The 24,624-nt window shown below is 46.0% G+C and overlaps 1 protein-coding gene across 1 annotated transcript in view; it reads right to left on the bottom strand.

Annotated features, from left to right (window-relative positions):
• The window catches only part of SAMM50 (SAMM50 sorting and assembly machinery component), a 39,780-nt gene extending 16,741 nt beyond the window's left edge, over positions 1-23,039 (bottom strand). The window contains exons 1-6 of the mRNA XM_039486724.1: positions 22,939-23,039; positions 19,208-19,318; positions 15,025-15,126; positions 12,662-12,749; positions 6,374-6,480; positions 3,087-3,217 (exon numbers count right to left, since the gene is read on the bottom strand). Coding sequence (XP_039342658.1) covers positions 3,087-3,217; positions 6,374-6,480; positions 12,662-12,749; positions 15,025-15,126; positions 19,208-19,318; positions 22,939-22,959 — 560 coding nt within the window. The 5' untranslated portion in view covers positions 22,960-23,039. The remainder of the gene's footprint in view (positions 1-3,086; positions 3,218-6,373; positions 6,481-12,661; positions 12,750-15,024; positions 15,127-19,207; positions 19,319-22,938) is intronic.
• Positions 23,040-24,624: the final 1,585 nt, after the last annotated feature.

Genomic DNA, 24,624 nt, shown 5'->3' on the forward strand with positions numbered 1-24,624 from the left:
TTGCATTTAGAGGGGGTGGCCTGGGTGGGAGCCTGCTGAGGCTTAAACTTGGGCCTGGCTGGAGATGGGACATAGAGGCCAAGTGTCTTAAGCGTAATGCGAGAATCTTTCAGGCTGTGCAACTTCACATCCGTCCATTCCGCAAACAGGGCCTTGCCATCGAACAGGAGGCCCTGCAAGGAGTTCTGCGCCTCACTGGACAGCCCAGAGAGCAGGAGCCTCGACGCCCTTCTCATGGACTCCACAGAGGCCATGGACCTTGCAGCCGTATCTGCAGCGTCTGATGCTGCCTGCAGGGTTGCCCTGGCAGTCTCTGTACCCTCCTCCACCTGAGCTTTGAACTCCTTCTTGTCACGCTCCTGGAGGGAGTCCTCCAATTTGGGTAGCGAACCCCACAAATTCAACTCATACTGACCCAGGAGAGCCCAATGGTTCACCACCCTTAACTGGAAACTCAGGGATGAATAAACCTCTTCCTCAAAGAAGTCCAGCCTCCTTGAGTCTTTATTTTTCGGAGTAGGGGCTGGTTGGCCCTGCCGCTCCCTGTAGCTCACCGGCTCGACCACCAGGGAGTTGGGGGCAGGGTGGGTGTACAGGTATTCATGCCCCTTGGTGGGCATAAAGTACTTCCATTCTGCCCTCTTAGAGATGGGGGGCGAGGAAGCCGGGGTTTGCCACAAGGCATTTGAAATTTTTGCTACCCCTTCGTGGAGTGGGAGGGCCACCCTGCCTGGTATCGAGACCGATAGGACGTTGAAGAGGGAGTCCGAGGGTTCCTCCACCTCCTCGGCCTGAAGGAAGAGGCTCGATGCCACTCTTTTCAATAGTTCCTGGTGGGCTTTAGAGTCCTTCTGCTGAACAGAGGAAGGAGAGGCTGTAATCACCTCATCAGGGGAGGATGAGGATGCGGGTGCGGTACTCTGCATACACACTGGTACCGGAGGTCCCACCACTTGGTCGCCCTCTGGGCACAGAGACAAAGATGAACGCTCCACTGACTCCTTTCTGGGAAGCTGGGAAAGGGAGGCTGACGATCGTTCCAAGGCTCCGGCCACCGAGCGAGACCCCACCAGGGGCTGCGTCAGGGGCCATGGGGCCCATTGGTACCACGGTGCCGGCGCCACTGCACTTGCTCCGGCACCGGCGAAGCAGGCTGTTCAGCCTGACTAGCCTGTCCCATCGAAGGACGAATACGAAGGGAGGCCAGGCTGGCGTACAACTTGCTGCTGTCCCTGGGCCGGGAGGGAACAGTGCCAACCACAAGACAGTGATCCCGAAGTGGAGGAGTGGTACCACAGGTAGCAGCTGCTCCATGATTGGCTCTGGTGGACGAGGTGCCAGCGATCAACATCCAGGACTGTGGGAGCAGTGCCCCGGCTGAGTCCTGGAGCAAGATGATAAACGGGAATGGCATCAACGCCCATATCGTGATGGGCTATGATAGCCTCTCAGAGACAAGGACCTCCAGTGCCGTCAGTCTACGGTCCCTCAAGGTCGAGTGGTGCCTGGAACCCCTGTCACTCAGAACCCAGCCAGACAATCTCGTAGGGGTTGATGGGGACTGGCGTGGACTATGTATGGGACGGTCACTAAGCATTCCCCCGACCATGAACGGTACCGACCAGGCGGCGACTGCGGAGATCCAAGTGGCGGCTTGCCTCTGGACCCAGGCGCCAACGGTGGCAGTGCCCCTGGTCCTGGCAGAGACATAACATCACGGGCTGCTTGAAGGGCCTCTGGCGTGGAGGGCACCCGGACATCTGGAGAAGCCTGCGCCGAATGGGCCGGGCTACTCCACTCAACCTGAGTTGGAGGCCTGGAGGCCGACGGGGACCAAGAACTGCCCAAGGTGGGTCTAGTCTCTCCCCAGGTGCCTCGGTAGAGAAGACCTCTTAGCCTTCTTGGCGTGCCCCGCAGATGAGGAGTGGTGCCGATTGGTGGAAGGCACCGAAGGGTCGCCACACAGACACTGCAGTACTTGGTGCCAACTCGGAGCAGCACACCGGAGTCGGGGTCAATGCTGACTCCATCAGAATGTTTCTTTCTTTTTTAATCCGAGGCTTGAAAGATCTGCAAATCTTGCAGCCATTGCTGAGATGGGTTTCCCCCAGACAGCGAAAACATGCAGGTCACTCACTGGCATCGGCCGCCTGCAAGTGTCACACAACTTAAAGCCCAGGGCAGGGGGCATGCTCTGACCCGAGCGCACTAAGTTAAGCTAACACTAATCTAAAGTACTTCAACTACAGGTACTACTACTATGAATGAACAAGAGTTCAAAAGAAAAGCTGCAGACAAGCTGGAGCAGAGCAGTTCCAATGCACCTTCACTGGTGGCAAGAAGGAACTGAGGGTGAGGAGCGCACAACACCCCTTATACCGGGCCTTCGAGGCACCACTCCAGGGCTTGCTAGGGGTGCTCCCCTACTGGTACTGCTAGGGGAAAAACTTCCAGAACCGGTGCTCATGGCGAGCACACACACCTATTGTGGAATACACATGAGCAATCACTCAAAGGAGGAGGTCAATTTTCACTGCTCAATATATCAGAGTAAGAAAGATTGTGAATTGCATTCTATTAGTTTTCCATGCATGACAGTGAAAAATTTACCCCTTGGAGATTTTACTAATGAAATCATATTTTGGATACATGTACTGGCAAACATTACAAAACTAATTTTACCACCATTGTCTTACTTAAGTTAATTTGCCATGTCTCTCACAGCTAGTCACATCACAAGCATGGGAAGCAAAAGATTAAGATGTGAAGCTGGTAATTAAGCATTAGCCATAAAGAACTCTGCTTCAGATCCCAAATGGACTTCACAGTACTTGTATTAAGAAAAATGTCTTTACACATAGAAATTAAGACAATGGGCCCAATTCACCTTGGCATAAGCAAACATTACTTCATTAACTTCAAACAACTCATATCACTTTCACAGAGTGAACTTGGGCCATTGAAAAATAAAATGTGGGCACCCATTATGCCATTTTTGTTATTTTTCAGAGAATAACCTCACTTTAAAATATTTCTGTTATTATGAAGAAATATTAGCATATACAGAAATTGTGTCTGTTTCCTACTTTCTTTCAAAGTTTCCAGGCTGTGGTTTGAAGAATGATAGGCCATATGAAGTTTCCTTTGTTCCATAGGAAAACTGGAAGGTCACCTTCTCTGCACGTCCAAAGAGATTAGGGAGTTTGAGCCCAAGAACCTAGGAGAAATGGGGGGGAAAAAAAAGCAATTTGCTACTATTGATTTTGCTAGAATAATTAAAAAGATACTGGCAAACAATTATATGTTGTAGAAAAATGTATTTATGGTACTAATAATGTCCGGGTCAGACATGGAAGCATTTTAAAAATGCTAATTTATTCATCACTATTTATGCTCTTCATATTTTTTTGCATTTCTCACAGCACTCACAATGAAAATTACCTCCCTCAATTTTACTTTTGTTTATAGCCAGTATCACACTCTGGTTCTTAGTACTGTAATATATGCTTTTCATTTTTGACTGTTTAAAAATATTTGTTTTTAATTGGAATTTTGAACCATCACTATATTATTTGCTTTTATAACATGTAAATTGCATGTCTAATTTGAGTAGATAATGTCCTTTGTTCTGTTTAAAAAGTCCATAAAGTTTACAGCCTATACAAACTGGCAATGTAGCAACATGAAAGATTTAGGTATTTCTCATAATAAAATCATTTTAAAAGTTAAATTTTCATCACTAAAGCATTACACTAATGCCCTCCTCTGTCACAAAGTTAAAGTACAATATTTTGCTACATTTCAAGTATTACAGTTAACTTCACCTGCCTTCTTGTATGCTAGCTGCATCCTTTTCATGACAGTGCCACTCCTTTGGCTGGGAAAATGAAGTAGGTCTTTTTCAGCCAGAGCTATCATCACTTATGTTTCACTGAGGTGTGCTTAGGAGGGTTCCCCCTCCCCCACCTTTTTTATTTTTATTTTTTTTAAAAAGGAGTACAAAGCTGCTGAAAGGCATGATCTAGAGATCCACAGATCCAGTGTACCAGATCCAGCTTGCCTTGGTCTCACAGCTGTTGGGAAAGTGTGAAGATGAGAGCCACCACACTTTAGGGTTGCCAGGTATCCAGTTTTTGACCGGAAAGCATAGTCAAAAAGGGACTCTGGTGGCTCAGCAGTGCAGCAGGGCTAAGGCAGGCTCCCTGCCTGCCTAGCTCCACGCCGCTCCAGGAAGCGGCTGGCATGTCCGGCTCCTAGGGGCAGAAGCAGCCATGGAGGCTCTGCACATTGCCCCTCCCCTAGCGCTGACTCCGTAGCTCCCATTGGCCAGGAACTACAGCCAATGGGAGCTGCAGGGGTGGTGCCTGCTGGCGTGCACAGAGCCCCCTAACCCCTCTGCCTAGGGGCCGGACATGTCAGCTGCTTCTGGGAGCTGCGTGGAGCCAGGGCAGGCAGGCAGCTTGCCTTAGCTCCACTGCACTACTGCCCGGGAGTCGCCTGAGGTAAGCGCTGCCCAGCCAGAACCCGCACCCCAAGCCCCCTCCCAGAGCCTACACCCCAACCCCCTGTCCCAGCCCTGAGCCCCCTTCTGAACCCTCATCCCCAGCCCCACCCCAGGGCCCACACCTCCAGCTGGAGCCCTCCCCCCCTCCCCAGAGTGAGTGATGGGGGGGGGGAGAATGGAGTGAGCAGGGGGTAGGGGTGTTCGGTTTTGTGCGATTAGGAAGTTGGCAACCCTACCAAACTTGCAGTTTATTTTTGTGATTAAGACGACTACCTAGAAGATTTTCCAAGTAACTATAAAATACTAATATAAAAGGATATCGGGACAAATTTCTAGTTCTATATATTTCGAACACATTTAAGAGGAAAGAATCAACCTGAAAACTAGTTAATTCTTAAGAAGACTTAAGAGTGATTTTAGTCCCACAGCCAATTTGTGTGTTTACAAGTAGAGCCCTGCGTGGATATAAATTTATATCCACGGATGCAGATATAAATTGGTATCCGCGGAACTGCAGGGCTCTCCCGGGAACTGCAGCGGTGAAAGGAGCAGAACATGGGGCCTCCGCTCCCAAGAGAAAGCACCCTGGGCCAGCAGCTCCTCTGGTGCAGCTGTACCACCCCAGCCCCGCTCAACGTGACAGGCACCAGGCTCACTGGCAGCTGTCCTTGGTCACACTCGTGATCAAGCAGCGCACACACCCCCAGACAGGAGATACAGACAGCTGCGTGGAAGGGACTAGGACATGACTGGTGGTGGTACAGCCGTGTCGGAAGAGCTGCTGTCACAACGCGCTGCCTCCTGGGAGTGGCGGCCCCTTGTTCTGTTCCTTTCACTGCTGCAGTTCCGCAGACACCGATTTATATCCGCGGATATAAGTTTGTATCCACACAGGACTCTGTTTACATGTCACATTTTCCTACTATTTAATATGTTCCTCTCCTCCACTGCTTTGTATGAAATGCAAACAAACAGAAGGGAAGCTGACTATAAGAGGGAAAATGGAGTTTTGTCAAATGCACTAGAACTGAAACAGATTTTTTCACGTCATTTCCTTCAGTTATAACTGCGTGACTTATAACACCAGTAGGTAAATCGTTTTCAGACAAGGTTATAATTTGATATCTTTAATCATACTTAACTATAAAAAGGTGAATGTAATGCAAATATGTTCTATAATATTTGATGCCTTGAAAAGTCCTATAGATTTCAGCCCAGAACAGTCGGGATTGGTGTTCAAAACTATAAGAATGAAATAAATGTGATTTGGTGGCCAAACACCTCATACTACTTCAAGAAAAGCCTAGTATGAACTGACCAGCCAGAGAACAATTACTCATATGCTTTTCAACATTAAGCACATAAAATATCTCAAACAACATTCAATACATCTGTGAATTTTATATTTACATTATATATTTGTGACTAATTTGTAAATTATAAAAAACAAATTATTGGGCTAGGAACACTGTGTATTAGGCCCAAGTTCAAAACACAGCACCTTAAGCACATGTTTAAGTGTTTTCCTGAATTAGGGCCTTAGCATCCTAGATGGACTTCTGAAAATCTAGCTACAGGCATAAATTACAAGTGAAAGTGAGTTATGATCTCAGCCTAGTACCCATTTGGGCACAACAAAAATACACTCAGAGGAAAACCTGTCAGATGTGCCAAATACAATCGCAGAATGAAAACAATGGGGATATCTGTCAGTCAGGATGAAGGTCTTTTGGCAGAGCTATATTGTGGAAGGAAGTTTGTGAGGATCAGGTCTTCACCTGAGCATGAAATTCATTCTCAAAATTAAAAAAAAATAAATAAATTATGCCACAACAAATGAAATTTGCAACATTTAAAAACCAGCCATACCATACTGCCTTCATTATTGCCAACCATAGTGTTATAGCTTCCAGTTAGTCTTCTCAGTTCTGTTACTTCAAATGTTACATCTAAACCATTTGGAAGGGCATCATCTCCTAAATAAACACATACATTTATTAGTGAACACTGTACATTAATACATTTCTTAAAAGTAATCGGTTCAATATTGTTTTATATCTGTATAAAAGGCAACTTAACTTTTGTAAAACATTCTTTTATAAAATCAAAAATCGGTTGGCTCAAATCTTCACGAATGGCTAAATTATACAGAAAAATAATCTCACAAAATTAGAAGTCCTAATTAGAATCTGAGTATTTGCATATCGGAGTTTGATTCTGTCATACATTTGGCTTCTTCAGCATCAGTCCTTTAGTTATGAACTAGTTTAACATCTTTGGCAACCTACCCTATGAAAATACAGATTTACACAGATTTTATTTTAGAAGGAGGTAGCTCTATCAAATAGTCACTGAAAATATAGTGTTCCCAATTTCCATGGGAAAGTACCATGCAATGGGAGCATTTTTTTCCCCTCAAAAAATAAAAATAATTTCTGGCCCAGTTGTCTTTTAACTCAACTGCTCTAAAATATGATTGTAGAGGGCATCTGCCTTTGCTATAAGCAATTAGGCAGTACGCTTTTATGGAACAATCTGTCATGTTACACTGACCTTTCATTTTCAGTAACAGAATATTTCCCAAATTAAAACAGTCTCTTGACAACAGTAGGCCATTTCAACAGAAGCACTGTTGTGATAAGAGGAAATTCAGAGTCTTCCTACCAACCATATTGCAGCAAAAGCATGAAATGTACAACTGTATTAAAATTCTCAGATAATTCATTATTTTTATTTCTACCTTTTCACTAAATGTACACTTAAAAAAAGACAAATAACACATTTTTTATACTTCTGAGACATGCTAATACCGACTGACAGCACCAGGAAACGAATTCCTCTATTTAGTCACAGAACAGGTATAGCACACAAGTTTCTCCACTCTGCCTTGACTATGTGTCTCAATCCTGACCTGTAGAGGATACCACTAAGAGTGAAAGGGTGGTTCATTCTGTATGCCTATTCAATCTTTAGCCCCTCTGTTGAAACTACAAGATTTGTTTTGATTTAAAGTAGTGTGAACTAGTAGTTAGAGCCAAGGATGGGAGTCAGGAGGCCAGACTATCACAAAGACTTGCTGCGGAAACTTAGGCAAACTACTTCATTTCTATGTGCCTCAGTTTCTCTCTCAGTTAAGTAAAATACCAACCTTTGTAAAGCATTTTGAGATCTTGGGATGAGCAGTGGTAAGCATGTATATGACGGGGCACATCCCCCCACTGACAAATAATGGATTAATAGGGAATCTGAGAGCCCAATTAGCCCATTCTGAGGCACCTGGGGGACCACAACTAATTAAGGATTAGACCCAATTAGGGAGAACCAAGCTGAGCAGCACCTATAAAGGAAGGATTGCAGAGCCAACAGAAGATGACTGAGACAGCAGAGCTGCAGTAGGGGACTGATTCCCTTCAAGGTCAGTCCTGGGGTGAGGGCAGCAGGGGTGATGGGGTTTCAGGCACCTGCCAGACAAGCTAAGTGACGCCCTGAGAAAAATGCCTTAGCTATAGACTTGTGAAAGCTACACAGTCAAATGAAACTCCAAGGAGGGAGGACTGGAGGGTGCAGCTCCATAGCAAACACCTGCATGCAGGCAAAAGCCCAGGAAATCAGGGAAGAATCATAAGAACAGACCCTCGCTTCTTATTACAAGGGTCCTGGGCTGGAACCAGAGGAGAAGGTGAGCGTGGCATCTCCTATTACAACTTTGCAAAAGGGATGGTGTAAGTCTCTGGTAAGGGACAAGGACTACAGGTCTCTCTGTGACCATTAGGATTTTGGGTTTTCATTTGGAAATATTTTCTTTTGGTTACCCTGGAAGGGGACTGTACTGAAAGGTGATCTGGCTGGAGAGCTTGGACATGATGCTGACTACAAGAGAACTAAAATGGTGATCAACTGTGGTTGCTAGAAGCGAGGGACCCTTTCAACATCCCAAACTAATTTCAGGGGTTGCTACAGATTGAGGGCAACCGCTTACAATGTGAAAAAAATTATATGGACACTTGTCCATTGACACCATCACAACCATACCATTTCACTTATGCCACCCAGCTATCAAACTGTGTGAGTCTAGTTATTAGAGCAATAACTAATAGCTCATTGGAGGGTTATAATCCTAACCTTTCACCTCCAGGCCTACACCTTTCATTGTACAATCTATCCAGTTTGGGTCAGAAGTTAGTTTAGTGTCAATACTAATACTTATATTGCATTTTCAAACTATATAGAAATACTCAGTATTCTTAAACAACTTTATTTTACCTTTATTTTTTTCGTATGGGATGAGAACACCCTGTATTAAAACACAAACCCTTCAACTAAAGGTTGAAAACTGAAGTCTGGCTTTAAAGGATTATACAAAGACAATTGTGGCATTGGATTTATCCTATTTGCTGTTAGTGTTGGGTGGGCAAATAGCTATAGCTTCCCTGAAGTTTCAGGAATATAACAATTTTGAAGGGGTAACAGAGGGAAGTTTCAAAGTTAACACCCCCTTTGTGATTGGTGGTAGTAGTTCACACCTCTCTAGGATGAATACTGCCCTGACTCTACAACTATGGCCCTACCAAATTCACGGTCCATTTTGGTCAATTTCATGGTCATAGGATTTTAAAAATCATAAATTTCATGATTTCAGATTTTAAATCTCAAATTTCACAGTGTTGTAACTGTAGGGGTCCTGATCCAAAAAGGAGAGAGTGTGTGTGTGGGGGGGGGGTCTCGATTATTGTAGGGGGTGTTGCGATATTGCTATCCTTACTTCTGCACTGCTGCTGGTGGCAGCGCTGCCGTCAGAGCTGGGCAGCCAGAGAGCGGCAGCTGCTGGCCGGGAGACCAGATTTCACAGTCCGTGACACGTTTTTCATGGCCATGAATTTGGTAGGGCACTATCCATAACCATGTACTTGCAAAACTCTTGTTGCAGAACCAGTGTGTATCTCATCCATGTAGGCTACGTACACTCCACCTGTGCACCAAGGCTCTCAGCTCCATGTGAGCTCCCAACATGCTGCTGTGTAACAGATTTGGAAATGTGGATCCAGATAGAAATGGGTTCATTTAGCACATTACACGTGTGTGGCAGTGGAAGCTACTGCTTAAGTGTAACTTGGGGACAAATGTAGAAGAGAGAGATTCCTACCTACCATAGAGGCAAGGATTTTGACCTTCGGCAGTTCACATTTCTCTCATGTCAAGCTGTCTGCAATCTAAGGCAGGCACCTCTGTGTCTGTCATATTTGGTAAGTTGTCTTAGTTTACCCTAAGGCTTGGAAACTTTAAAAATAAGCCTAACTACTACAACATGGGTTGGTAAGTGGGAGGCTCACCCATGGAAAGCTCTCTCCTCCCCACTGGCAAGTGTTTTTGTCAAACTGTTTCATAGTTTGAAACAGGATAAAACAATAGTGTCCTTGAAATTAGAAATGTCATTAGCATACAGACTTTCAAGGAGCTAGATAGTGTATACAGATCCATAATTTAGCCTTTTCTGCATTTATGATACCATATCAGAATTATGAATGAAAGTTAACTTTGAAAGAGGAAAGTAAAACACTTATTTCAAAGAGATGAGCTTGTATGTATAGTTCTGTAGATCAGATACAAGCTATAAAACAGAAGATGTTGACACGGCTGATCGTTGCCTCTGGCACCCGGTGCTCTGATGGTGCCGAGTGGGACGGGACTACTGGTGCACCTTGGGCCTGGTGGTACGCCCAAGGCGTCCAAAAGGACCACTGGTGTGGGCCTAGGTCCTGGGCCTGTGCCTCGGTGGGCACATCGGACTCGCGGTCCTGCGCATAACAGCTGTCCGCACGGGACGACCCTGAAGCGTGTCTGGATGGCCATGGAGGAGCGGAGAGGCCCTGAGCAGAGTCCCTGTCTCTAGCTAGCCTAGCTCTACTCGGCACCGGAGACCGGTACCGGGAGCGAGATCGGGACTTGCGACCGGAATGGTGCCGGGAGGTCGACCGCGATCTCGAGGTTCGGCGCAGGGAGTGGCTACAGGAGTCATGGTGCCTGGAGCGGTGCCGGGAACTGGAGCAGTGCCGAGAATAGCGGGCCGGCGACTGGGATGCCGACCAGAGCCGCGAGTGCGACCGGTGCCAAAAAGGAGAACAGTGCCGGGACTGCGAGCGGCGACGGGAGCGGGAGCACCGTCGGGACCTGGAACATCTGCAGGACCATGATCTTGAACGGTGCCGGTCTGCTGTGCCAACAGAGGGTGGCCGTATCAAGGCCGGCTTGCCTATAGACTATCGCCCGCACCGGCGGTGCCAGGGGCGGAGGCAGCGTTGACTCTGTCATTGAAATCAGATCCCTCGCCGTTGAGAACGTCTCCGGCGTGGACGAGATAGTAAGCTCTACCACGGGTCTAGCCGGGGAACTGACAGGCACCCAGACTCGATGGCCCTTGCGGGACCGGAATTGACTGTGCCGACGTTGTCGGTGCCGCGACGGGTGTCAGCACTGGGCGGTCCGACTTGGACGAGCTTCCTGGCTGCGGTGCAGGGGGCACGGAAGCAGCAGGAGTCTTAGACTCTCGACCTCGGGGAAAGGGAGTGGCATCGAGCCGGCCTCGGTGCCGGTGACGGGTGGTGCCGAGGAGCCTTGGCCGTACTGGCGCGGTCTGGTGCCGAGGAGGTGCTTCTGCTCGAAGAGTGACCAGCGCTCGGTGCCGAAGGCGGAGGGGTGAGAGCCACCTCTATGAGGAGCTGCTTTAGCCTAATGTCCCGCTCCTTTTTTGTTCTTGGCTTAAAAGCCTTGCACTTCAGACAGGAGTCGTGCGGGTCTCCTGTCGGCATCGGCTCGCGGCAGGCCGAGCACGGTTTGAAACCCAGTGAGCCGGGCATGGGCCCCGGCACCGGGTGCGGGGGAAGGGGCTATTCCCCAAACCCCTCTTAAACTATATTATATTCAATATACTATAAAGTGATAAACTAAGTTGAACTATATAAAAAGTTTTTAACTATATACACAACAAGGAACGAGAGAACTACAAGTAGCTAGGGAAGTGGAGGTCAGCTAAGCCGCGCTCCACTGTTCCAACGACCGACACGGGCGGTAAGAAGGAACTGAGGGGCGGATGGGTCGGCAGGGGTATATATCCGGTGCCATAGTGGCGCCACTCCAGGGAGCGCCCAGCCGACCCACTGAGTGTTGCTAGGGTAAAAATCTTCCGACGAACGTGCACGCGGCACGCGCACACCTAATTGGAATCGATATGAGCAAGCACTCGAAGAAGAATTTAAAGATCTTTTTTTCATGGTCATTTTAATACATTTGATCAATTCAAAATAAAAGTTGATATTAAAGTCACATAATACAACCCTTTACTGGACATTTTGAAGTGATGTTAAGGAGAATAACTGAAAACAATGCAAAACTGATACTGTATCAGACAAGTCAGTCAGACCATGTATATTTACACAACAAAAGAAAGCCACCACACACACACTATGGTAAAAGAATGTTAAGGCTGCAAAATCAAGCACTCAACAGTTAAGAAATTTCTTGTGCAATCTTAATTCAGCCCCCCTTCTGCATATGTATTATGATACAGCCTTTAATTACATGATCACACACTATTTTTTTTTCCAGAGAACCCCTGCCTTATTCAATGAAAAAGTAGTTGCTCATTATTTCTTATTAGCACTCTCGTTCAATATGTGGACACAAGCACGCCATCCAAAACCTGCACTAAATACAAAATTATTAATTTTCTCATAGGCATTTCTATGGGTGGTTTCACTATAATATCAGAATAGTTCAAGCATGAATAGATTCATCTTCACAATCTGTCCATGACACTAAGTGGAATTAATATCTTCATTTTACACCTGGAGAACTGAGGTACAGAGATAAAGGACAAAACTGTCACCTGTTCACTAATTTTGGATGCCCTATTTGAGAAATCTAGGGCCTGATTTTTCAGAGTACAGCCCTTTATATGTTTAAATCACTGTTCCACCCATTTCAGTTGCAGTTGAGAATGCTGAACACTTTGGCAAATCTGTCCCCAGGTATTTCACAATAGGCAGTCAGAAATGAGGAACACATAATTAATGACCATCTGTGAAGATTCTGGTTTAAGTGACTTGTCTGGCATCATACAGGAACTCTGTGGCAGAAGAAGGAATAGAATCCAATTCTTACCTTGACATGTATCAATCAGAACTTCCACCTGCCTAAAAATTCCTAGACGGAGCAACTTTTCACGAGCTTCATGTGATTTTCTCATTACCTATAGAATGAGAGAAGGAATTTGGATTGCACTTTACCAAGGAATCACTGGTACAATGGCTAAATAGCCCAAGGAGATTCATACATCATTGATCGATTTATGTTGTAATGTGTATAGAAGCCCTTCAGAATCTATTCAGGATTTACTTCAATACCCAGATGCAAGAAGATAAGTTAAACAGAGCATCCATCTCAATTTCCTGGCTTTGTTAACTTTGTAATACTGAAACATCCTTGCGTATCAATTTTCTTTAAAACATTTTTAAAAAAGGAAAAAACCTTCTGAAGCATATCAGAGTTGACAAGCTAAGATCTTAATGTCTCATTTGGATTCCTTATGTTTATCAATTGACTATACATTAATGTTAAATTATTGAATTGAGTACTTGGAGAAGGAACTAGATATAAAGAACAAACAAGGACTTATCTACAAAAGGAAACTGATCAGCAGAACTGTTATATACCAGTCACTGTGGTCCCCAACCTTTTCGTCTGGAAGAACCATGTCGGTGGTCAAGTACCTGCCAAAATGCCGCCGAATTTCGGCAGCGACGCCTCTCGATGAAGTCGCTTGTCAGCAGCAAGCGATGTCATCCAGAGGCGTCGCCGCCAAAATGCCGCCGAATTTCGGCGGATGCTTGACTGCCAGCCAGGATGCGGGAGCACTTAGATGCCCCCGCGGGCACGTTGGAGACCCCTGGTTATATACTATGTTGCAGCAGTGTTGGTCCCAGGATATTAGACACACCAGGTGGGTGACAGTATCTTTTATTGGACTAATTCTCTTGGTGACTGAGATAAGCTTTTGAGCTTACAGGACCTGAAGAAGAGCTCTGTGTAAACTCGAAAGCTTGCCTCTTTCACCAACAGAAGCTGGCGCAAAAAAATAAATTACCTCAGCAGAACTCTAGCAATATAAAGGTGGGCGGCAGCAATGAAAGCTTCCCCACATTGTCCTGCCAACCTTATTCTAGACCAGTGGGTCTCAAACTTTTTTTTTTTTTTTTTAAACTGGTGACCCCTTTCACATTGCAAGCCTCTGAGTGCAACCCCCTCTAATAAGTTAAACACACTGTTTAGTATATTTAACACCATTATAAATGCTGGAGGCAAAGCGCGGTTTGGGGTGGAGGTTGACAGCTCACGACCCCCCATGTAATGACCTCATGACCCCGAGGGGTCCCGACCCCCAGTTTGAGAACCCCTGTTCTAGACAGACATCTACTCAAGAATGAGAGAATATCCATACTGATTCAGACTTCAATCCCAGCTGACAATGCCACCAAAGTGCTAACTCTGATAGCTGATGTCTTTTCTTTTTAAAGAACTGAATACAACTACATAACATAAGTACATAATAAAGTGTGATTCCACTCTGAAAAGTGACTGAAGAAACATCATGGTGTTCTGTGTATGGCAGGAGTGGGCAAACTATTGCCCGTGGGCCAAATCTGGCCCGCCAGCCATTTTAAGCCCACTCTTGAGGTTCCGCTGGGGAGCAGGCTCTGGGGTTTGCCCCGCTCCAGCTGGAGAGCAGGGTTGGGGGCCGCTCCACGTGGCTCCTGGAAGCAGCGGCATCACCCCTTCTGGCCCCTCCAGTGCTCCAACTGATAAGGGACATGGCGCTGCTTCTGGGAGCCACTTGAGGTAAGCACCACCCAGAGCCTGCACCCCTGAGCCTCTCCCCACATGCCAACCCCCTGCCTCAGTCCTGATCCCCTTCCCGCCCTCCAAATCCCTCAGTCCCAGCCCAGAGCACCCTCCTATACCCCAAACTCCTCATCCCGAGAGCCCACCCCTAGCTGGAGCCCTCCTCCGTACCCCACTCCGCTGCTCCAGCTCGGCGCCCACTCCTGCACCCTGAACTCCTCCCCAATTTTGTGAGCATTCATGGCCTGCCCTACAATTTCTATTCCCCGATGTGGCCCTTGGGCCAAAAAGTTCGCCCATCCCTGGTGTATGGTATCATCTCAGTTTATAGGAAAACAAAATAATTTTTCAATCAGTTCTGCACATTCAACCTGATCTGAAAGTCAAACTGGGTTTTTCTTTCTTGGGAATCATCAGCGATAGCAAAGACACTGCAGACTAGTAGCACATGTGACAAGAGGCTGGGCTGATGGGATACCCCTAACTTTATTGCCTAATTTTCTTTAAAAAAAAAACCTACATTTGGCTTGTAGGTTTACTCATCTAATTAGTACCTGTAAGTGCTTGGTAAATTTTTCAAGTCTGGAGTCTTTTGCAGAGCGTATGCCACTCACTACAATACTTACATCAATGAGGTTTTTAGCCTTGAAAAGGTCACCAATTTCATACATGATAATGTCATCTTTAGTCCTTCCAAGTCCATCAAAGTGTACATGCTGGACCACCACCTAAACATAAGATGACTATTAACAACACAAAATTAAAACCACTTAGACACAAATACTATAGTCTGACTGAAGGTACAAGAATATAGGATTCACTTGTGAATTAGTATTAATTTATAATATCAGGGAGCAATACAATCATCAATCCTAGCTTGTAGTTAATTATTTCCATTAACAAGAATTACGTTGAAAAACAGGTTTCCTAACTCCAGATCAAGAACTAATTGCAAGAAAAGACTACGTTAAGAGTCCATAGCTACTAAGATTTTAGTGACAGATGTTTATGAAGTCAGTCAGTCATTGGCTAAAACCATATGATCTTGAACACAAGACCTAAACATATCGTTGTCTGTGTACTTCCTTCACCATTTACACTTAATAGCAGAGTTTAAATATACAGTCAAAAATAAGTCTCAAATACTTGAGTAAATATTAAACATTCCATCACCATCTGAACATTATAAACTAAGACACATAGCAAAGTCTACAATACTACAAGATACTAACTGATTTCTTTTTTAAAACTCAAATTCTTTTTTTATCTATATAGCAGAGTACTGTAGCTAGTTTATCTAAGGCACTCTATTGATTAAATCTGCCTCATTTTCTCCAACCTTTTCAGTACACATAACTTTGGGACTTATTACTCACTGCCAAAAAACAAAAACAAAAACAAAAACCTCCCAAAATGATTAGATGCTCCTTTTTCTAATAAAATAGATAGTTGCAACCTACCATCACTGGCAACATGACGATAATAAATTGGTGTGCACATGTAATGGAATTAAAAAAAATTATTATGGAAAGAGACTTCATTACCAAGCTTCCAGTGGGAGTGACTATGAACAAAGTCAAGGAAAGGAAACATCTTTAAAAATGAGGGCATTATGAGATTCTCTTCTTTGCTGTGTTGTTAAATAAATTTTAATATGTTTAACATCTTTTGTAGGAAAAACAGCATTGATAAAAAGTGATTATCTTTTTATTTTAATTGGATTTGATTTAAATTGAACAGTTTTTTTTAAAAAATAAACCTATTTAAAATTAAGTATGAAACTGACAAGCTATGTTAAGGCTAGGCTTGGCAGAATTAGATTTTTTTTTAAATAATTTCAGTGGATAATATCTTGTTTATTTTTAAGTTTTTAAAATATTTTTGTCAATTTAAATGTTTACGGTAGCAGGAAATTATGGAGGGCAAGACAATTTAATGACAGTAGATGCTGAGATTCTAAAAAATTAAAGTTTTATAACTGTTCAAACACAAATTGTCAACATCACATTTATATATACAAAGTAAACATCCTTAAATCAAACTCTATTATGTTGAACAAGAAGCATTTCTTACTATATCCAACTGCACATTTATCATCGATGGAAATATTTCTTGTTGGTTTGTGTGTATGGTGAAATCAATGTTCACCAACATTTACCAACAAAAATCTAACACCTCCAAACCTCATTAACGCCTTAAATTAAACAGTAGATTTGCTTGCCAAATTTTAAAGAAAGTCAGACACTGAACTGCTGGATGCCACTGGCTAAGCACCTGGAACCAGAGTTTATTGATGTGCTGAATCAACTTTTGACCACAATAGCCTCAGTCTACTGCATGTGCAGAGAATATATTTTTTCGTTTCAGTTTGTTCAACTGAACTAGTTGAATAACTAGTTCATTCAAAGATAAGAAACCAACTGGGAGCTGAAAAAGGAAAGCTTGTTTTCCTCATTCAATCTATGAATAAAGCTAGGTGTGAAAGGATGAAATCTACTAGTTCCAAAATCTTGAAGAACATGGTTGCCAGAAACAATTAGTTCAATTCACTAACTACAGATAATGAAGGCTATGATTTAGTCACAGAGATCACAGAAGTCACGGATTCCGTGACTTCTAGCGACCTCTGTGACTTCAGCCTGCAGGGGTCAGGAGCTGCAGGGTCCCCTGCTGCCCGCAGAGGGAGGGAACTAAAGGGTACCTCTGCTGCCTCTGGAGGCCCCCAGAGTTCCAAGGAACCCCTGAGCTCCTGGCTGCAACAGCAGCCCTGAAGGTGCAAACTGCAGGGGAATCACCCCCATAGCTTCCAGCGGTGGTGGGCAGCAGGGAAACCCAGGGCTGTGGACAGCCGGGGCACCCCACAGCTCCTGGCCCCCGCAGGGGAATCCCTGAGCTGCAGGGGCACCCTGCAGCTCCTGGCCCCTGTGGGCAGACCCCTGGAGCTTCAGGTGGCAAGGGTACCCTGCAACCCCCTGCTGCTCCCAGCCATGGGCAGTGGGGGACCCTGGGGCTCCGACACCCAACCAACAGTTGGGCCCCCAGAGCTGCTGCCCAGCTGCCCAGCTGTAGGCAGTGTGGGGACCTGCAGATCCCCATTTTGTCACAGATATTTTTAATAAAAGTCACGGACAGGTCATGGCTTCTGTGAATTTTTCTTTATTGCCTGTGACCTGTCCGTGACTTTTACTGGAAATTTCCATGACAAAATCTTAGCCTTACAGATAATATTTTGTTTAATATATCAGTTTTAAATGTAAAACATGTGTGGCTAAACTTTGATAAATTTCTTATGTAACAAGCACTTTTATTTAAAAAAATTTGTGCATTTAATTGAATTTCCATCTAAATAGAGCTTGACACAAATCAAGTAAAAAATTAACCATTTTACATAACAATATAAAAGTCAAGAATCTGAATAAATGTAAGATAAGTTATATACAGTAATTGCTTAAATAAATGTGTACAGACAGTGCAGCCTCCTGGTTAGCAAAAAGCAGCACCAAATTCAGTATGAAAGCTATATTTAGTTGTAATTCAGCATGTTTTAATAGTTATCAATCAATAAGAATCAACTTTTTATTAGGAAAAGAACTAAAAAGTACAAATGCAAAACATGATTAAAATCTATTATTTAAATTACTTTAATCACTGTTTGCCTATTTAAATCACTGATTTAAAACAATCCAATGTAAGTGTATATACTCGTTCGTAAGCCGAATTTTTAAGTAAAAAGGGGAAGCACCAGAGAAAGGGGTCAGCTTATGAATGGGTAGAGAGGGAGAGGTGGGACACAGCCCCTCCCCCACCCAACAGAGGGGACAAGGAGAGGCAGCAGAGCCAGAAGAGAAGAGGCGGGGCCAGAGTCTCTCTGGCCACGCTGCTCTCCCTGCAACCTTCCAAGCAGCTACAGCTCCCAGGCTGAAGCTGTGCTTCTCAGCCCCTCCCCCCAGAGCACGTTGTGGCCACGCCACCCAGCCCAGCCCGCTGGAGCACACTGTGGCCACGCCACCCAGCCCAGCCCGCTGGAGCACACTGTGGCCACGCCACCCAGCCCAGCCCGCTGGAGCACACTGTGGCCACGCCACCCAGCCCAGCCCGCTGGAGCACGCTGTGGCCACGCCACCCAGCCCAGCCCGCTGGAGCACGCTGTGGCCACGCCACCCAGCCCAGCCCGCTGGAGCACGCTGTGGCCACGCCACCCAGCCTGGCCCGCCAGAGCAGGCTGCAGCCGCACCGCCCAGCCTGCTGGAGCAGCTCCAGCCAGGCCAGAGATATTCTCCCCTGGCCCTCCCCAGATAAGGTGGGAAGGGATGGGATAGGGAGAGTGTGGGAGTCCTGGGCTAGGGTTATGTGCGGGGTGGTCACAAGGGTTACCTCTCTGACCCCCAGCTTTTCCCCTCCACCAAAAAACATTTCCCCACCAGTTCCTGTCCCAGCCCATCAGGGTAAGCAGCTGGCATGCCAGGACACTTTGTTTACTTAGGTTTACCTCCATGCCTGCAGACACTCGAGGTAAACAAACTATCTCAGCCCACCATGATGGCCTGGGAACCAAAGTTTGTTGACCCCTGAATTATAGGGTCGGCTTATGAATGGGTCATAAATTTTTTCCATTTTTACTTATCCATCTTGGGGGTGGTTGGCTTATGATTGAGTATACACGGTAATAACAAAGGAAACCAGACATTACTGGATTCATTTTCTTTTATATCTCAAATACTGGTTTGGGATATTCCCTACAAATAAAAGATTTAAATAAATAAATGAACAAATGAACAAACCATTCACACCCATTGATTAGGAACTCACATCTTTGTTTTCAAGGACTTCCTGCTTGGCTTCAGGTTCAACTTCAACTAGTTCAGGTTCATCTCCTAAAGCACCAAAGTCAGACCCACTCACTGGAAGAGGCTCCAGACTCTGAATAAAATATACACACAAAATAATCTGTATTTTCTATTTAATACATTAAGTATTTTGTACCACATCTGAGAGATTTTTTCCTTGTGAGGAAAATTCTCAACATTGAGCCCATCATATTATAAGGAATGACAATTCCATAAATAGAAGAGAGAAAATACTGGGCATTACATTTATGTATTTGTACAGTATATATTTGCTGAAAGTTTTCCTATATATTGAATAATTTCCATGTTGAGAGTGTATCTTACTAAAGAAAATTATATACAGTAAGCTATGTCTGCCCAGAAAGTACAGTATGTTTCTTTAAATCTCTACTTGTGCAAAACTGTGAACAAGTTCCTTTCCTTTGTAAAATTTCAAAATATTCACCAGCCCTTCAAAAATACTTGTATAATTCAAATTTTTAATAGGCATATACGCTTCCGTCAGTTGTCTTATTTTTTCACTATGTGAAGTGATACACAAAATTAAAGATATCAGAACATTTGGTTTAGGTGCCAAATGTCCAGAAAGAAAACAGGTTTTTCAGCATGTTACTTTGTTGTGTGGCTTAAATCTTTTTAGATTTGCAAACACAAGGTTTTCTTCCTATCACCAGTTCTCTGAACATCATTCTAAGAACATGACTCAACAACGTTGGAGTCTGCTTTTGAGATTAAAAGGTAAGTCAGTTCATTCAGTTTTCCAACTAAAAATGGGTTTGTTTGCTATAGCTTACAGCATTATGAAATAAGAACAATAAAAACTTCACAAAGTCATGGAGTACCCTCTTACAGTACTGCTGCTATCAGACTTCAGCAACAATCTCTTTGGCAAGGTCACCAGCAGAGTATACGCTGCATCGCTTCAGGGAGAAGCTATTTTTTTGCAACATAGGAAATGCCATACTGCACCAGACCCAAAGTCCAGCTTCAGTATCCTGTCTCCAATGACAACCAGTATCAGTTGAGTCTGAGGGAGGTTTCAGAAGACTGCAGTAGGGAGAAGTGGGATAATACACCCCCATGTTAGGTCTTATTCTGATCTCTACCAGAGATTTGCTTAAACCCTGAAGTATGAGGCTTAATATCCCCTTCAAAATGTGTATAATTAATTATGACAACTCTGGATATTCTTGATATCCATACAAATGTTCAATCATTTTTAGAATCTTACTAAGTTCTTGGTCTCAGTAACTTCCTGTAACAATAAATTCCACTAATTACATATTGTGTGAAAAGATATATGCTTTTATCAATTTAAAATTTACCATCTTTTCATTTCACTGATTATTACGTTGGGGTTCTGGAACCAGAACGAAAAATACAAGCTAGGGCAACATATGCTGAAATTATAGTATTCTATGACTTACCCAATATGTTAGCCGACGGCTCTGTTTTTGTGCATATTAGGCAACTTGAATCTAGGTGTGGTACCTTAACTTAAAATCATAGAACTGAAGGTGGCCTAGAGAGATCATTGCACTCATGGCAGGACTAAGTATTATCTAGACCATCCCTGACAGGTGTTTGTCTAACCTGCTCTTAAAAATCTCCAAAGATGGAGATTCCACAACCTCCTTAGCCAATTTATTCCAGTGCTTAACCACCCTGACAGTTAGGAAGTTTTTCCTAATGTCAAACCTAAACCTCTCTTGCTGCAATTTAAGCCCACTGCCTCTTGTCCTAGCCTCAGAAGTTAAGAACCACCATTTTTCTCCCTCCTCCTTGTAACCACCTTTTATGTACTTGAAAACGTATGTCTCCTCTCAGTCTTTTCTTTTCCAAACTAAACAAACCCACGTTTTTAAATCTTCCCCCATAGATTATGTTTTCTAAACCTTTAATCATTTTTGTTGCTCTTCTCTGGATTTTCTCCAATTTGCCCACATCTTTCCTGAAACATGGCACTCAGAACGGGACACAATACTCCAGCTGAGGCCTAATCAGCATGGAGTAGAGCAGAAGAATCATTTCTCATGTCTTGCTTATAACACTCCTGCTAACAGATCCCAAAATCATGTTCACCTTTTTTTTGCAGTGGTGTCACATTGGTGACTCATATTTAGCTTATGGTCCACTATGACCCCCAGATCCCTTTCCGTAGTATTACTTCCTAGGTAGTCATTTCCCATTTTGTAGGTGTGCAACTGATTGTTCCTTCCTAAATGAAGTGCTGTGCATTAGTCCTCATTGAATTTCATCCTATTTACTTCAAACCATTTCTACAGGTTGCCTAGATCAGTTTGAATTTTAATCCTATTCTCCAAAGCACTTGCAACCCCTCCCAGCTTGGTATCATCTGCAAACTTTACTCTTGTACTCTCTATGCCATTATCTAAAACTTCCAAATGCTATTCAGAAAAGCCAAATATTTTAATGACTTTTATAGTTTTGGGAACACCAGTGGAAATATAAGACTGCTGTGTGGAAAAAACAAACAAACCACTTTGCATAAAAGCTGCAGCCCCCGCTCCCCATTCTTCTATGATCTCGGTCCTTTAGATTTATTATTATACATCACCAGTTCCCGTTTTCAGATTACAGAAAGAGAGGTGGTAACAGCCATAGCCAAAAGGTGTGCGACAGCAGACCCTAATCAGAGGCACTTTCGAGAAGGAAGAAAGGATCTGGACAGAAACCCTTCCTGAGGAAATCGGTGTGAAGAGCAAAGCCAGACCCTGGGTGGGGGTGCCTATTCACCGTATCAGTCCCTCCCGCCTCCTGGCACAGCCAAATGTCAGCAGTTCTGCAAGAAAGGCTGCCACCCAGAGCTGGTGTGTCTGACACCTCCCTGCCCCACATCCCCAGCGGTACACGCCCCCTCTACAGACCCACACAGGGAGTGTGTAAAATATTTCAGGTTAACTCCCCTGCTGTGCAGTTTGCCTCCCACCAGCAGCTGCGTATTATCGCCTAGGACGACAAATTTATAACAGCAGCATTTTTGTAATCGCGGCATCAGTGATGCTGCGACTCTACCAATCGTAGCGCATATTGAAACCACCAATGACGGCATGATGCCATTTAGTAAACATACTCACAAGAATCCTAAACTGCACCGGACCCCTGCTTGAACTGCGCGGTCCCACGCTATAAGCAAAACCGCACTATACAGGTGTGCGTTCAAGCAACGGGTCTGCCATACTGGTAATTTTATTTATAACACCACTTGTAAAAGTTCAATCATTTTAATGATATGTAGATTCATTTTAGTTCAAACGAGTTTGTAAAAGAGACTAAAACAAGTTCGTATGGGGCCTGGGGCGGCAAAATCATTAATCCGCCATTGCCCACTGGGCAGTGACTCCACGCGGGGCAGGGGCCCCACTGCTGCGCCGGTCACTGACACGCGGGGGGGGGGAATCCGCCGCCCCAGGCCCACGCTTACAGGGAACCGCCCCAGGCCCGTTGCTGGAGGCGAGGCGAGGCGGGGCAGCCCCCCCCCGCTCGGGATGAAGCCGCAGCCCGCGGGGAAGGGGCAGGGAGGCCCCCGGGGACCAAGGTTCCCCCGCGCTGCTCCCGCGCTCAGCGGCCCCCGCCAGGCCCGGCCCGGCCCCGCTCCCGAAGGTCGCGCCAGCGGGCGCGGCTCCTCCTCCGCCCCGGGCCCCGCGCGCCATCGCGCGCCATCGCCCTCACCCGCGCGTGCACCGTCCCCATGGCCGCGCCGCCGCCGAGCGGGGAGAGCCGCGGTCCCACAGCGAGAGCAGCGCGCGGCGGTCAGCACCAGGCCCACAGCAAAGCCCGCGGCACGGAGGCGGCCATGACACCCCGGCGCCCTGCCCCGCCCCCACCGGCTCTTATTGGCCAGCGGAGCTGAAAGGGGCGGGGCAGGCAGTGAAGTTCCCGGATGGGGCGGGGGCTAGGAAGCCCCGCCCACACGAAGGGAGGGGGAGGAGGCAGGCAGGCAATAGGATGGGCCAAGTGCCAGTCCCGGGGGGTGGGGAGGGGCTGTTCCCCCGCCTCCCGGAGGCCGCAGCTGCCCGGGCTCCGGCGGCGGGAGGCTCCGTTACTCTGCAGGGTGGCGTCTGTCTGCACGTGACCGCTGGGGGGGAGGAGGCGTCTCGTCTGCGCCAACCTCACCCCCCCCCGCGCCCCCCCCCGGCCGGGCCCAAGCCGCGCAGCAGCGCCGTGCGCGACGGGGAGAGAAAACGCTGCTAGAAGAACTGACGCTCCAGTGACAGTGTGTGGTGATATTCATGGCCAGATCTTCGAACTAATGAAGCTGTTTGAAGTTGGAGGATCACCAGCTAATACAAGATACCGCTTCCTTGGTGACTGTGTAGACAGAGGTTATTTTAGTATAGAGTGTGTGTGTTGTACTTACGGGTCTTGAAGAGTCTGTATCCAAATACATTATTTCTTTTGAGAGGCAACCATGAATGTGGACACCTCACGGAATATTTTACCTTTAAGCAAGAATACAAAATAAAGTATTCAGAAAGAGTCCATGATGCTTGTATGGAAGCTTTTGATTGCCTCTCTCTTGCTGCACTTTTAAACCAACAGTTTCTTTGTGTTCATGGTGGACTTTCACCAGAAATAAACACACTAGATGACATTAAGAGACTAGTTGAGCTGAAGAATAGACTAGCAGAGGAACATACTGCCGAAAGCAGCAGCCGCACTCACTCGCACACATTCAGTCTCGCTGCATCATGGAAGTGCTACCTTGTGCCGGTAAAATGTAAAAAAGCTTTTAGGCAGGGCCGGATTAACCTTTTGTGGGCCTGGCCCCAAACATTTGTGGGCCCCCATGGAGGCAATGGAGCATGGCATGGGGAGGTCAGTCCCCAGAGCAAGGGGCCAGCCAGAGGCAATGGGGCAGGGCATGGCAGGGGCAGTCCTGCTCCACCCAATGCGAGGGCACTATTTACAAACTGGCAGTTGCCAGACACAGTGGCCTGCCTGGCCCTGTGCTGCCAGCATACCCCTTCCCCTTGGGGGTGGGCCGTGCTACACAGCCCCCCCCCGACTCCCTGTGGCCAAAACCCTGCAGGCCCAGTTCCCCCCCAACCCACCCACAAATGCACAACACCCTGCACATCACCCCTGTCCACAGCCTCACAACTGCCCAGCACCCCCTAGAGAACCCCCACTCCCTAGTGCCCCAACACACACACATCTTCCCTGCCCTTTCACAGCCCAGCACTCCCCCTCCCCCAGGCTCCCCCCTGACCCACTCCCCCAAGCACAGGCGCCACCTGTCCCCAGTGCCAGTGGGTACCTGTACCCCTCCAGCCCTGCCTCCATTCCAACTACTTCCCCAAATCCCTGGCCCCGCCTCTTCCCCGAGCATGCTGCATTCCCCCTCCAGTACTGGGA

Source organism: Mauremys reevesii, linkage group 1, assembly GCF_016161935.1.
Source record: "Mauremys reevesii isolate NIE-2019 linkage group 1, ASM1616193v1, whole genome shotgun sequence".
Classification (NCBI taxonomy): Eukaryota; Metazoa; Chordata; order Testudines; family Geoemydidae; genus Mauremys; species Mauremys reevesii.